This window comes from Amblyomma americanum, chromosome 3 (genome assembly GCF_052857255.1).
Source record: "Amblyomma americanum isolate KBUSLIRL-KWMA chromosome 3, ASM5285725v1, whole genome shotgun sequence".
Classification (NCBI taxonomy): domain Eukaryota; kingdom Metazoa; phylum Arthropoda; class Arachnida; order Ixodida; family Ixodidae; genus Amblyomma; species Amblyomma americanum.
In genome coordinates, this window is record NC_135499.1 from 45,515,979 (window position 1) to 45,531,567 (window position 15,589).

Consider the following 15,589-nt stretch of genomic DNA (forward strand, 5'->3'; position numbering starts at 1 on the left):
CCTGTTGAGAACTAAAGGCGATAAGCAGGGTATGCGTGAAAATATGCTGTCATGGCCCCTTTAAGGCCACTTTTCCTGTTCATGCCATTTAGAAGAAAAAAATAAAGTACAACTTACCTGCTTTTTTTCGATGTGCGAGTTGCCTGGTATGCAAGAACTTTTGCCTCATCTACAGCCAGCATTCACACTAATGATTGGCTTTGGGCAGCCTGCCGTAATTTTTGCATGCTGCCTCTAGCTGCACTTGTATTGAGTGCAGGTAATTCAAGTTATGTTCGGCGGCGCATGTGTGTTGTGTATGTATGTTCGACATTCTCAAATCTTAAGTTCAGTTCTCAGGCCTCCAATCTTTTGTTTGTTTCTTTTTTCCATATTGAAGCTGCCATTTTTGCCTGGCCAGCAGAAGTGCTGTGCTTCCAAAATGGCTGGCAGCAGCATCTGCCGGCTAGACTAGATTAGTATAGACACCATATTTCGGTTGCATACTTTGTTCTTTGCAGTGATGCGTAAGATATTACTATACATGGATATTCGCCTGTGACTGCTGCTATGTAATTTTTAATTGAATTTCTTCTCTCACGTGCTTTGTCTTGATTTAAAAAGCCCGTGTGACGGCTATGACATCAAAGGTCTCATATGGGTCGTGTGAAGCATGAGAAAAACTTGAATATTGCTCATTGTGTACTGGCTCTTGAGGCAGGCTGTCTTTAGCGTTGGAGTGAGTTAAAGCATAAAAGATTACTGACTGAGGCAGCACTCCTTTCCCAGGAAATTTTTTTGTTGTTGTTGCTCGCATCCGTGCCAAGGTTAGACGGTAGAGGAGATAATGGAAGGGAGACACCGCGGTCTCCTGCAGGTCATGCGTCCCGCCTTCTTCATTGCTTCGTCTAGTACCAACATTGTTGCAGTTTTGGTGACCCAATGACAGCCCCTTACTGCTAATGTCATGTATGCCTTGCGATCTTCAAGGGCAGAATTCACGCGAGAAACCAGCTGCATGTGTCACCACCAGGCACGGAATAGAAATTTTTAAAAATCGGTGAATAATCGGCTTGCTTTCAAGGACTCGTACCTGGCATGAATCCTCAGTAGCCTTACTGCACAAATGCATGCATTTTATAGCCACTTCCAGAACTGTTTCATGGGCCCTTTAAGGTATTACGTAAGCATTTAATTGCATTAAGTTTCCCTGTGTGGCATGTTTGCCTCAGTCCCTTTGCAGTCATTATCAAAAGAAACAACAAATATACAAAAAAAATGTTTCGGCTGCTTGCTCTCAGGGTGTAACGAGGGATAGTGCTAGCTGGTTTGTGCAGTGATTAGCGCAATGAAGAAACCAAACGTGGCTGCCAATCCCACTCAGCTCCTTGTGGACGAACACAGATAGCTGCAGTAGCCTGCGAGTGATTTGGCAGATTCCATGGGTGATGGCCAAGGGCAAGTGTACGGTCCTATGGTTTGAATTCAATTGGCCAAGTTGGCCTTTGCCGGAGGGTGGAGACCAGGTTAGAGTGGCTGTGCCCCCAAACTGGTGACTTCGTGCATGTACAGAACCTCGACGCATTTTTTAAAAAATTCCCCTGATCCAAACTGCCTTCTTGTGAAAACTGTTACTGTTGAATGAGATACAAAGGTATTTATTGACAATTTCACTTCACAAATATGTCACTTAGCATGTTTTGGCAAATGCTCTTAAGAGCTCATTTTCTAGTGCTGCCAGAATTTAGGCCACATTTGCATTGCCCTAAGCTCGGAAGAAACTTCGCAGCACATCCGGTTTGTTGATGGAAATGGCAAAGGTAGATGGTATTTCTTCTGCACTGTTTGTGGATGCTTTGCCCTCTTGCACTAATGCACTGCGGGGAAGTCAGTGTGACTGCTGACTCTCGCATTGTTCTTGCCCTTCATGCTACATTCTCCAGACCCAGACTGCTTGTATATAATTGCATTGTTGCGGTTATCAGATGCTTTACCGCCTTGCCCTTAGGCGGTGCAAAGAAGCCACTGTGTTTCTCCTTTTTATGTTATGTCTCTGCGGGAACAGTGCAGATGTATGTTAGCGCACCGTTTGTTTTTTAAGCGGCATTGAGCCACCACACCGAGTGACTGCCATTTCATTCCAGCTCTTCATGTCCAAAGTCTCCATGTTCGCCTTTCATATACTTGCACATGGGCATTTGGCTGCTAAACGTAATATACTACCAGAAATTGTGAAAGTTTTGAATGCAGCAGCCGGGATCTCTGTTATCTGGGAACATACCGTATTTGCACGATTGTAAGTCGACCCCCCCAGATTGCATGTTCGAAAAAAAAACACCGGTGGAGCGCTTCAAAAACGAAAGTTTATTGCATAGATGGGCTATTCATCCTCACTTGAGTCATCTTCCGTGGTACTGCTGTCGTCGTCGTCGTCGTCGTCGCCGCTGCGATCCCACAGCACATCGTCCTCCATGGAAAGCCCGCACTTCCTAAATGACCGCACCACGACATCGCGAGGAACGGCCGCCCAAGCGGAAATCACCCACCCGCACACAGCCGCCAGGGAGGCTCTCTTCACGCGCCCTGTTGGAGTAAGTTCCCGCCCTTCTGCAGCCAGCCACTCGTTGTACTCACGCCGGAGCAAGTCCTTGGATGGCTTGTTAATGCCAACGTCTAGCGGCTGCAGCTGCCCCGTCAGACCGCCGGGAATCACCACCATATCTGTACCGGTATCTTCTTTTCGGAGCTCTGCCTTCACTTTCGCGGTAAGGTGGCCGCGAAATGAGTCCAGCACGAGGAGGTTCGGATTGCGATTTTTGAGGGATGCCCCTGGCCTCAAAAGCCACACCCGATGGTACCAATCAATAACTAAGTCGTCCGTCATAAAGCCTTTTTCGTTCACTCTCACAATCACACCTTTCGGGAACAATTTCCTTTGGCATAGTTTTTCTTTTGAAGACGATGTACGGTCGGAGCTTTGTGCCATCTGCCAAGCATGATAGCATAACGGTGAACCGAAGTTTCTCGTTTCCTGTCGTGAGAAGCTTAACCTCGCGAGCTCCCCTCACGCTCACCGTTGTGTTGCTCGTCATGACGAAGTAGACGGGAGTCTGGTCCGCATTGCCGATTTGGCCGAGCAGGTGTCGCCGCGAGTCGCGGAGCTTGAGGAAGTGCCTATGGAAGGCGAGAACTTTCTCCTCGTAAGCAGCAGGCAGCTTCTGGCATACACTAGTACGTCGACGAAGAGAGAAGCCAGCCCTCTTCATAAATTTCGAAGCCCAAGCCCTGCTGGCTTTGAAGTCTGTTCGGAGTATTCCAGCTTCCGCAGCAAAGACCCGGGCTTGTTGCGTGATCATTTCGCATGTCACTGGAAGGAACCGATCACGTATTTCGGTGACATACGCTGCAAGCTTGACCTCCAGCTCCAGAAAGCATCCCGACTTCGGCCCGCGGAAACCTCTTCGCTTGGAGTCGCAATCGAAAATTTTGTCTCGCTGCTTCCGCCACTCCCGCACCAACCATTCAGAAACGTCGAACTTGCGGCCCGCCGCGCAGTTGTTGGTTTCTTCAGCGTAAATGATGGCCTCCCTCTTGAACGCTGCAGTGAATGAGCGCCGAATGCGTTTCGAACCTGGAGAGCTCATGGCGAAGCACGCGGCCGGCAGTCGAGTCAAAAGCACCAACTCCAAGCACCACCAAACAAAGAGTGATCGGTGTCGGGGCGTCGGCTCTTCCAGCAAACATAGGCATTCCCCAGAAGCGCCGCTATTAGGTATTGCGCAACCAACTGAAATAGCGGCTCTTCCATCAGCTAGCGGCACTCCCGGGCGCTGGCGCAGACTCCGCGATTGGAACAGCGGGACAGCGGCCCTTCCCGCGAGTGAAATGAAATGAAATTGGTTTTGGGGGAAAGGAAGTGGCGCAGTATTTGTCTCAAATATCAGCGGAAACCCAGTTGTAAGGGAAGAGATAAAGGAGGGAGTGAAAGAAGAAAGGAAGAACGAGGTGCCGTAGTGAAGGGCTCCCAAATAATTTCGACCACCTGGGGGTCTTTAACCTGCTGTACTGACATCGCACAGCACACGGGCGCCTTTGCGTTTCGCTTCCATCGAAACGCTGCCGCCGCGGTCGGGTTCTAACCCGGGTATCCTGTTCAGTAGCACTGAACCATTGCGGTGGGTAACGGTGTGCGCAGTAAAAATAAAAAATGAAAAATCCTGGCCGAAAACCCCGCAGATTACCTGAATGCTACGCTTGGAGCCGTAGAGCAAACAAAAACTTCTAACATCGCAGTAGCGTCCCTGATTGTTTTTCTTGCTTTTATTAGCAGTTCAAGGTTTCGTTTCAATTGTAAGTCGACCCCCCCCCCCCCCCCCCCCCCCACTTCGGAATTTTAAATTTAAAAAAAAAAAAGGGTCGACTTACAGTCGTGTAAATACGGTATTAACCGGAGGAAAAAGAGTAACTCTGTGGGACATTTCTACAGCCCATTTTGAGTGTATGGTGCTGGAAAATGTACAGATTTGGGAACATATCAAGTGTGGTTATTCTGCATATAGTTGTCTATGTTTTTGCTGTGGAATGGGCATGCGCGTGGTGAGGGAACTAGGCCAATTAAGGTCGCGCTGTATAGCTGGGTTCACATGTTGACTCTGTCCGCACCTTCGTGCAGCCGCCGCAGCAGCAGCTTCTGCTGCCTGGACAGCAGCTGCTGGGGAACCCCTCACAGGGCGCCTTCATTCAGGGACACCAGGCGGCGCCCGTCGGAGTCATGGTGGCATCACGTGGCACCCACGCGGTGAGCCGCCCCTCTCCCGTGGAATTGGCATTTCGTCGCCCGCTCTTGTAATGGGGTGTGAAAGACATGAGAACAAGTGATGATGGCGCTAATGCTAGCAATGTCCATGCTTGTGCCCAGGACTTCCTTGTTCTGTTCGGTGTGTTTCTAGTGAGCATTCGCGCCACCTCTCCGAACTTGCCACTCTCTCGAATTTCTCTCATCTCCATTGGAGGGGTGTGCATTTAACAAAGGTCTGTACAGAGAAGGGACGCAGCCAGTGGAAATTCAAGTGCTCTGTAACTGTAAGCACCGTTCTTTGTTTTGGTAGCCAGGTAGATCTGAAAGTAAAAAAAAATTAAATTAAGTTCTGAACCCAAGCATGTTGGAAGTTTGATTATTCCCTCGCCCTCTTTGAAGAGGCTGCATTTAGTAAAAAAAAAAGGAAGGAAGGTAGAAGGGATCATACAGAAGCTGTAGGCAGCTCTGCCTCTCTGAGGTTGCTGTATGTGGTGACCACTGCAGAACGAAGTGGTTCGCGGGCAGCTGTATCAAGATGTACTACCAATTATATACTACCCGATACGTTGTACTTTGTTTTTGTTTCTTTGTCTGCATTATGTTGCTGAGGACAGACCAAAGCAGTCGTTTTTGTTCCACGCAGCTAGCTGTTGTTGCATGAGGTTTGCCAAATAAACTGAAATACTACAGCAACGGTAAAGGCCTCCGTTGGCAGGCAGATCAGGGGGTGCCCTCTTGAGCACGTCACCAGCTGTGTCCGACCTGTTAACTCTTGTCAGCTGCTGGATCAAGTTGGTACTCACTTTTTGAAGCATTTGGTCTTGAGGTAATAGTTGTTTTGTTACTTTTTCTTTCCGTGTTCTTGTCGTTTGATGTGTGTTCTGCTGAACCTATAATGACCAAGGAATGAAAATGTGAGAAGTGTTGAGTTTCAAGCATTTCATCATTACCGGCTTGTACATGGCAAAAATGTGAAAAACTGGTAATTTATAAAGGAATATCCGATTAACGTATAATCAAGGTCTGTAAATTGGCATCATTTGTGAGCATTAGGAGGGATAAAATTACAAGCACATTCTAAGAGCTAATTTCAAATCATCCCATCTCCTGCTCATGTAGCCGTATGTGCTTTGAAATTTTCGACTGCTTCATTGCTGAGTTTGGCTTTTGATGTGAGTGGTCTTCTGCGCCTCTGGCAGGTGACACCCTATTTTTGTTTCAGCAAGAACTAGGGGTGTGCGGATATTCGAAACTTCAAATAGTTTACGAATAGTATTTGCTATTCGATTCATTTGCGCCACACTTTCACTATTCGAACCTCTTAAACGTTCAGAAGTTACGAATTTCTAATGCATCTAAAGTGGCAGTGAAACAACATGACATTCCCAAATGGCAGTATCTTGCAATTTTATCTGGCCACAATGCAGTTCACAGCTTCCTGTGAACCTGACTAACAGTAGTCCTGTCTTTTTAGTTCACTACAGTAAGATAAGCACACATGGAAGTGACCCAGATTGTGGGGGATTATTAAAGGGCAGTGAGCCGGATAGCCATTCGCGCATAATCTGTTTGATTATGCTAAGCCCTTAAGATCGGCTAAGCCCTTGTTAAACTTCAGGTCAGGTCATTCCAAGCTTATAAAAGAAGGCATTATCTTGTCGTGCCTCCAATCTTCACTCAAGAAGTCCTGCCATGAAATGATTGGGGAGAGCATTGCAGCCCAATCAAACAGATTATGCGCGAATGGCTATCCGGCTCACCTCATTTCCAGGGCAGCGGAGAAATTGCTTAGGCACGTGAAGTATGGGGCTCGGCCGAGTGCAAGAAATGAAAAAAAAAATAAAAATAAAAGGCCGGCAGTGGTTCCATATGCGCACAGCATGTCCCATGGGCTCAAAAAAGTGGCAGGCAGATATGGCGTTGACGTCGTATTTTCTGCCCCGAAGAAATTAGGCAGAATGTGTAGACAGGTAAGGCAGAGGCAGGAGGGAAACAAAAGGGCTTGTCAGGTGCGCCATGTTTCCCCTTATGTACCTTGCGAGGTAGGGGTAGTATACCAAATTCCCTTCTCGTGTGGCGCCACATATATTGGCCAAACAGGAAGATGCATCAACAAGCGACTCATGGAACATGAGAACACCAGAAAAAAAGACCCCCTGTCACACGTGGCGGTCCACTGCAGAAGGTGCAAATGCAAACACGAAAAAGAGTACGAAAAAAGAAAAACAGAAGGAGACCCTCTCACTAAAGGTGCATTCCGTTGCAAGAAATGCAAATGTACCCCCGACTATAAGAACACCAATATCGTGTTTCGCCATTGTGATAAGATGACGCGAGAAGTTTTTGAAGCTTTTCTTATACGTGAGAAAGGCGCAACGTGCATTAGTTGCCCATCGGTCGCCCTTTCCGAAGGGGAGATTGGATATCTGGCGTCACATGTGGCATGAGTTGACTATGGTGGCGGTTAATCTTTCCTAACTCTGTATATATTTTGTGTGTTTTTTTCAATAAACCCAGTTGTTAGTCAGCGCATGTTTGTCTTTACACCTCAGTTTCCACGTCCCGTCTTTGTTGCGCTGTTTCAAAATGGATGTGCTGGGGCACCTAACGGCTTGGTTTCCTTTTCACATCTTCGCAGTTCATGACAGTGTTTGGGTGGTTGGAGGCCCCTCACGGGGCTTGCAATCCCACTAAACTGATACTTGAGGGCTAAGTGGGCTTTGCCATCATGAACGCTGATTTTCGGGCGGCATTCCACACCCAGCGCTTTGGCTTCAGGCGTTACAGGGAGCATTGAAGAGATGGTCGTGCTTACGTCGCAACTCAGGTTGCTGCTCGGAAGCCGTCATGTTAACTGCTTGGAAGCTGTCACGTTGCATTTTTCCAGCGGCGCCTTGCCTTGCGCGCCTTTGTAAACCGAGCTCTGTCACTTCCGGTTGGTTACACTTCTGGTCTGGTGGCTGATGTGCCACGTGGTTGGCAGTATGCAAATGAGTGTCAGACATGCTGTGCACCTGTGAAACATCTGTGATGTCACGGACACTCGTGGTGCGTCATGGGAAGCGGAAAATTTCGTCACACAGTTGGTAATCACATATTGGCACCAGCATGCGGTGGCCACCGGAAAACCCCCGCTATCTGATGTATGCCGCTGCCCCGGCAGATGGCATGCGAGCGGTATAAAGTGCACGTCGTCTTCATTTGATTTCTCAGTGCTCGTGTCTGTGTGTGAAGAGAGTCTGCAGAAGGGACCCATTAAAGAGAGACTGAAAACAACCTTATAAAATTTTTTTTGTTAGCGAAATCCGATACTTCAGCATTTTGTGGCTTTGTTGCCACTTGTCCAGTGGTGAAAGATACATTCATTGCTGTAGTCGGATACCACTCAAGAACGAAGTGGCTTTTCCCCATAAAAGGACTCCCTTCCAGCCAATGGCATTGGCCAATTCTCATGAGCCTGTTAATGTGACAATGCAGGGAGTGGCAGATGAAAGGGTATAGTACCCTCTTTTCATGATCAGGGATAGTCCCCTAGCTGCATTGTCTCACCGCTTTGTGCATTGTCACGCTAGCAGGACTCCATAGGCTGGAAAGGGTTCCTTTTATAAAGAAAAGCCACTTCGTTCTTGAATTGTATCCGACTGTAAGAGATTTGTATTCGAAGCTGAAAAACTTTTTCCTGCAGCTCTGTTTCAAACTCAAGACTCTCTGATGATATAAAATTGGTCTCTGTGATTGCTGGCAGAGAACGGTACAGCCTAGCAGCAGCCAAAATGAAAACTGCAGCTGGTCGGACATTGAAGGCCTCTGTCAGCTGTTGCTACCATCGTTTTGTTTACGTTTACACCAGCATTAGGATGGATTCCGTTCCTGATGCCAACAATGAAGTTCTCGCAAAGAACTGCTGCCTGTGTAGCTACCGTATTTGCTGGTGTAATTTGTGCTCTTTTTTCTAAAATTAAGTCTTCAAGAAGGAGGTGTGCAAATTATGTAGAGATTTCGCGAACACGTCCTAAAAAAACTCTACGAGGCCATAACTCGCTATGTAAATGGTATATTGCCACATTGCAAGTCGACCCCGCAACTCGCCCCTGCGGATAAACGTGGAACGATAGAGTCGCAAAGCCAGCCAGAGGCAAATGGAAATGCAAGGTGATAAGACGGCACGCTCGCATACGGCTGGGCTTAGTAGCGGCAAACAGAACAGCCAACGTTTGGTAGTTTTGGGTTCTGGCATGACGAAAGCTCCGGCAGAAGTTTGCTGTCACAGCCGCTCGTACGGGAAAGCGACCACTTGTGCGAGCAAGCCAAGTAGGCAGTGCCGAATTGACTTTTCATCACTGGGACCAATTTACAAACAAATTACCGACTTTTTTTTTTATGCCACTCACCTTTCACAGCCGCACAGGCGCACCTTTCACAGCCTCAATGACGCAGCTGCACCGATCTTCCAAAGCCTGCCATGCATGCACCCGCCTGCGTGCTGGGGTGCTTTTGCAACAGGGAACGCAAAATATGCGAGTGTAAGTTCTTTCAGAAATCTAGGTGATAAATTACCCAAGTACACAGTGCATACATCTGCCGCTATGGATGAGGGTGGCGCTGGTGAACACACTCAAGGTTAGCTTACATTCAACATTAATACCCCTTAAAGGAGAAGACTGGACAGCCGCTGCCATAGCTTAGTTGGCAGAGCATCGGATGCAAAATTCAGAGGTCAAGGTTGAGATCCCGCTGGTGGCATATGGTTTTTCTCTCCTGCTTTTTAATCAATTATCTTTCAGTGATAAGATAAAACACTATTAATTTACCATTGATCAACACCAAGAACTGAAAAAAATTAATAAAAGCATTCCCCTATGGTCCTTGGTTTCAGTGGCTTCCTTCATAAGGAAGAAGGTTTGGCACTCACGAGGCTTGTGGGCATACATTGTCCAGAAGAACAGCGCGAACCTGGACAAGGACTGAAGGAAGACACACATACGGGCGCTGGTGTCCTTGCCCTTGTCCTTGTCCAAGTTCGCGCTGTTCTTTAGGAAAAATGTTATACCAACTCGCCCAAGCATCCGTTTTAACATTGTCCACGTGTTGGCCCTCCTCAATAGGTGCCCTTGTTTTGCAGCAACTGGTGAATGGCCCAAGTGGAGCCACAGCACAGGTGAACTCCGCCCAGCAGATCTTCCTGGCACCGCAGCCCCAGGGTGCACAGGTCTTGCTGCCCAATGCCAGTGGTGAGTGCCTTTCCAAATAAACAAAGAGAGAGACATTACTTGTTTAGGTACACAGAACCAGCTGAAATGGTCAGCGGTCACCAGTTTCCTCACAGTTAAGAAACTGCTACAAGCGGCTACATTCTGAGATAGTGCTGTGAACCAGAACCTTTTCATTGAAATGGTCTTACAGGGTGGAGGAGTCGGGAGTTTTTGCCAACTTTGTGATGTCTTTGAACTAACGAGCCGCAACAAGGGAGATGCTTAAGATTAATCGCAAGGTCAGCAGATCACTACAGAGTGCCGTGCTGAAGATCAAACAAGGCCTCCGTTTGCACGAACAACATGTGAGCCAACTCAGTGAAGACTTGAAAGCCTTCTTGTCTATGGAGCAGCAAACTGGTGTTTGCTATTGTCACAGCTCGGAAAACTGACCGTAGTTGTGAACGTGTACGCCATCTCATTGACCAGTCATCCATGTTTGCAACTTGCTCATACCATGTCGTAACCAATCGGGAAGACTGTATGATGCATTGGAAGTGTGATTACTTACATCTAGTATCTTTTTGGAGTTGCAGCTTTTGTTGCTTTGTCCTAGGCAGTTGAAAATGCCTATTATGAAAACTGAATACTTTTCATAATTCATTGAGATGGTTTCTCAAAGTTGCAAATTGCATTAATGTGGCATCACTGGTGTTTAGTAAAAAAGGCACAAAGTGCTTAATGTGCATGTAACTGCTTCACAGGTGCACATGGCATTGTAACTGGAACCACATTGACATTTTCCACTTCATAAAACACACCAATTGCTCGTATACAGTAAAACCTCGTTGATAAGTTCCTGATTCATGCGCTCAGAATCGTGGACAATGAAAATGTCCCATAGAGTTACACTATTTTTCTTCCAGTTAGTATGCTCCCAGATAACCTGATTTCCCGGCTACTACGTTAAAAATTTTGGAAAATTGTGGTGGTAGAATACGTTTAGTGTGAAATTGCACACGTGCAAACACATGGGTGGACTGCATCCGGGGGCATACAGCACAGATCTAAAACACACTAGCAGTCACCTGCTATGGTGGCTTCTTTGCATTGTCTTGATGCAAAGGGGCGAAGCATTTGAGCAGGCCATTCCCACAAGGGCGCAACATGAAGAGGAGAAACGCAGTAGCTACTTCGGAGTGCTTATGGCAAGAGGGCGAAGCATCCTTAAATGAGTATGAAGGGTCCTAATTTTGCCATTGCCACAAACTGAGTGGATGTGTTGCGAAGTTTCTTCCCCACTTGCAACAGCACAAATTTGGACTGATTTCTGTAAGCACTAGAAAAGAATTCACTCAGACCTTGGGCCAAGGATTGGTAATTGAGATTTTCTATGAAATGAAAATGTCAATAAAGGCCTTTGTACACTCTCCAATTTTTTAAAGAAAGTCTTTCAGTGTTTTATGCAGGACTGCAGTGGAGAAACTAACGAGAGTATGCGCACAGAGCGCTTGCCGGTTGCAACATCGTCTACTTGGCTGTTCTGCTAACGTGATGAAACCCCCATTGCTTTTCTGGTCACATCGCGGACCTATACCTCATTCAACAGTCACATTTTTCATGACTGGGAAGTTAGGATCATGTTTTCCTGGATAATACTTTTTCCTGCATTTTTTAGAAACTTATCATCAAGGTCTTATTGTACATTCTGTTTTCAAAAATTTGCCCTTACACCATCAGTTGGGTATGCGACGTTGAGGTGAAGCTGGCCGAACATTGATGAAAGATGTCCTTGGTGGTCCCGGCAGGATCTTCCTCTTTAATAGCATAGTGACTGTTCTGCATCAAATCAACATGCTGTGTGGTGTGTTCAGACTCATGTGCTGAACATGCGCTCATGTGCTCAGTGGTGTGCAAGTAGGATCAGCTTTAGATTATTCATGTTGGGTGTTGCTCCATCTGCGTCTCATAGCCAAAAAAAAGCATACCTGATATGAGTGCCAAAAAAGGCCAGTATCGTTTAAAACGAGTAGTTATTATATCCCTTTCAGTTCGTAGACCTTTGAGGAACATAATGTCAGTGATGCTATCTGGTGGCGCAGCATTGTCACACCCTCTATTTGCAGCTGCCCTGTCTGGGCACCTGTTGGGGCAGCTGCTGCCCCTGGGGGCAGGTGGCACCCAGCAGGTGGTGCAGGTGGTGGCAGGCAATGGCACGGTGCTGACTACCACCTTGGGCAATCTGCCTGCCCTCTCCCAGCAGCTTTCCTTGGCTGCGGCTCTGGCTTCGGCAGGGGGTGCAGCCGCTGCCAAGCAGCCAGCCACACTGATGCCCCACTTTCAGCAGATGGCAGCGCCCCAGCAGCAGCACAATGGGCATGGTAGGCACATTGCAATCACTGCAGTCGTGATACTTGCCCACCCTGCTGGAACCTGTGCAAGGTGTGCAGTATTGAATAAAGAAACTAGGAGGAGCTAGCCAGCTTTCGAGAGTGATACAGGTGTGTTTTTTCCATTGCTAAAGCTTGCTGCACATACAGAATGTCGTTACTCTTCATGGCTCATCTCTTTTTTCGCTGTTAATACAGCTTTGAATGGCACGAACCACCTTGCCCATCCCCATGTTATATTGAGCCTTCCCATTTAATGTGTGCAGCAAGAGGTGAAGGTAGTTTCTCCACACTCTAAACAGAAAGGAGTAAAAAGGGAGTAAGTGCCCAGGAGAACTGTTTACACCCTTTTTACTCCCATATAGGTGTATTTATGTGTAGGAAAAGTATTGTGCTTTTCTCCCCGCTTGCATTCAGTCTTGGTGCCTGTACTTTCTTTTCTTTTGCATTTACTTGCACTCTGTGGTAGAGCAGAGAGTGCAGTTTCTTTTCTTTCATCCCACTTTATTTCCTGAAATTTGTGCGTCTTTATGTAGTGATATTGCCTGGAGAGAGGTTGAATGCATGGCAGAGAGATCAGCCTTGAGGGGTCATCATCAGGCTTGCTATCCTGTGCTGAGGAAAGGAAAGAGAAGAAGAAAATGGTTGGTGATTTGGGCAGAAGAGGGATAATGCCTTATCTGTGGCTATTCCAAGTGCATTAGGCTTGTGCAATGTGTCTTCACTGGCATCTATGGTGCGGTCAACTTAAGTTGGGTGTGCCCACTATTTGTGTGCGCTTCTAGACACACCTAGTGCAGATTTAGTTGTCTTTCCAGTGAACTACTTTAAAGGGTACAGGCACAAAATTTCGAATGCAAATAATAAGCTTTGTTTCATAGGTGCAAGGAGATGCCCGCTAGCAAGTCTCAGTCGCAGGTGTTGAGTGTAACGTAAAGTACAACCTCGGTTATACAACTTTCGGCGGACTGCGTGAAAACTTCATATAATCCGGGTGTCATATAATCAGAAATTTCACACAGTGGACGCATTCGTTAATAAGCACACCCGCGACTCGGGGGAAAGAGGGTCTTAGAAATAAATTCTTATTAATGAAGTTGCAGTTATGAAATCTTCAGGGAACATGTATTTTTGCATTCTGATTCCAAATATGTAATATAATTTTATACCCAACTAGTCCTTGTGCACTTGTGAAATATGTTATGTAAGTTTTTACCGAGAGTTTGAAAGAGATCCTGCTGCAGGGAACTTATTAGATTGCATGCCATTGGTTTCTCTTGACATCAAGATATGTAATAAGGGTAAAATTGTCATCCTGCGTGTTGTAGAGGGTGAGATATAGAATATTTAAATCATCATGATTACAAGTTTTTCTTCTTCTTTGTGAAGTGGCAAATTCAAAACCCTGTAACTCAACTTCTATAATAGACAGGATAATAATTTTGCCCTTATTGCATAGCTCTATGTCAAGACAAGCCAATGGCATGCATTCTAGCAAGTTCCCTGCAGCAAAATTTATTGAAAGCTCTCAGCAAAGCGTTACATAAAATTAATATATAAATGCACGAGAACTTGGTTTCTATAAAATTGAATCACATATTTGGAATCGGCACGCAAAAATACATGTTTCTTGAAGATTTGGTTGTTGTGACTTCACTAACAAAAATTTTTTTTCTAAGACCAGCTTCCCCTTAACTGTTTCGCTACCGCACCATAGGCCGTCGGTCGTATATGACCGGCGTTTTGAACCTGCCGCCAAAAATTAAAATCCACGCTCCTGTACAAGCTGTCCATCTATTTTGCTTGTATAACACGATCTTTTCGTTGTTGTTGTTTTTTTTTTTTTCATTTTCTAACATGAGGAGGCAGGTTACATCTGTGCTGACCATTTGTGCAGTTCTCTATGAAACAGCTTTCATAGAGATCAGCAGTCATTCATTCCCATTGCTGAGGAGCTGTGGCCATTCTTTGTTTGCAGTGGCTATGGCAACCCACCACCCACAGCAACAGCAACAACCCCCGCAGCAACAGCTATTTGCGGCCGCGCCCGGTAACTATGCCGCCTTGGCACCCAGTGCATCGCCTGCCATGACGGCAGCCACGATGCCCCAGTTGTACGCCAACATCAATGGTCAACTAGTGGCGGTCTCACCTCAGGTGAAGGGGCTCTTTTATGTCAAGGCTCACTAGGCATTCACTAGAGAAAAAAAGGTGCTTGTGCTAAACAAAAAAAAGCTAGGAACAGATGCAACACATACAGACACATGTAAAGTCGTGGACAAAGGTTTATAGGATGTGGCTGTGCTTAAAAAAAAATTATTTATACATGGCCACACAAAGCAGATACAATAAAACCTCGTAAAGCTGTGAAAAATCTTTGAATTGACAGGGTTTTCGAATTAACCAGCACATCAAAAAAAAATGGGGCCCAGGCAAAAAGTTTTGTTGCAAGAAGCCGCAGCCACGTAAACAGTCTACTGTCCAACTTGTATCGTAGCTCTTGCTGGCTAAGAAGAGTTGACTGAAAATGCAAGTCGATGCGTTTCGGCGGTCGAGGCGCTTGACATATCAAGTATTGGCATCGCTCTGCGGCACCACCTAGCGGCTCCGAGGAGCCGTTGCTTCACCGGTTTGCGGCGAAATTGGGATAGGGCGTCCCTGCGTAACACCTCAGATCTTCGAATTAACCGGGTTGGTACAGGGCCGCCGCTTCGAATTGTCCGGTCAAATTTGCATCCGAAATTACGGAATTGCAGAAATTCTTCGAATTATCTGGGTTGTTTGAATTAACTGAGTTTGAGTTATCGATGTTTTACTGTACATTCAAAGCATAGAAGCATGAGGGGCATGTGTGCCCCATCTGCTGGAACAAATACCAACCAACAGGCTAGCGAGGCAGTGCAAGAATGAATTCTTTTCCGTGGATCCACATTCTTTCAAGCTTTTGTCCATGATTGTATATATGTGCACTGTATGTGTCACCTTTGTTCCTTGTTTGTCGTTGCCTTTTTCGTGCAAGTATGTACAGTAATTCCTTGTTATAACAAAATCGCTTTACTCGAATTATCGTTTTATTAGAAATTTCTTCCGGTCCTGACCCAAACGCATGCATTTTAAGCCGCATTACTCGAAGTGCACGAAGAGCTTGACCCGCTTACAGCGAAGTGGGGAGAGGAGGCATCGCCGGTGCTTAGCAGTGGCGACCGTGTTGCGCATGCAGTGTAAAATTA

The 15,589-nt window shown here is 46.4% G+C and overlaps 1 protein-coding gene across 4 annotated transcripts in view; it reads left to right on the forward strand.

Moving 5' to 3' along the window:
* pdm3 (POU-domain protein pdm3) overlaps window positions 1-15,589 on the forward strand; it is a 78,008-nt gene that overhangs the window by 12,180 nt on the left and 50,239 nt on the right. For 2 of the 4 annotated variants that reach the window (XM_077657309.1, XM_077657310.1), the window contains exons 4-8: window positions 4,652-4,777; window positions 9,178-9,300; window positions 9,900-10,008; window positions 12,096-12,350; window positions 14,338-14,516. In XM_077657309.1, the coding sequence (XP_077513435.1) occupies window positions 4,652-4,777; window positions 9,178-9,300; window positions 9,900-10,008; window positions 12,096-12,350; window positions 14,338-14,516 (792 nt within the window). The remainder of the gene's footprint in view (window positions 1-4,651; window positions 4,778-9,177; window positions 9,301-9,899; window positions 10,009-12,095; window positions 12,351-14,337; window positions 14,517-15,589) is intronic. The other 2 variants (XM_077657311.1, XM_077657312.1) reach the window with 1 other exon arrangement.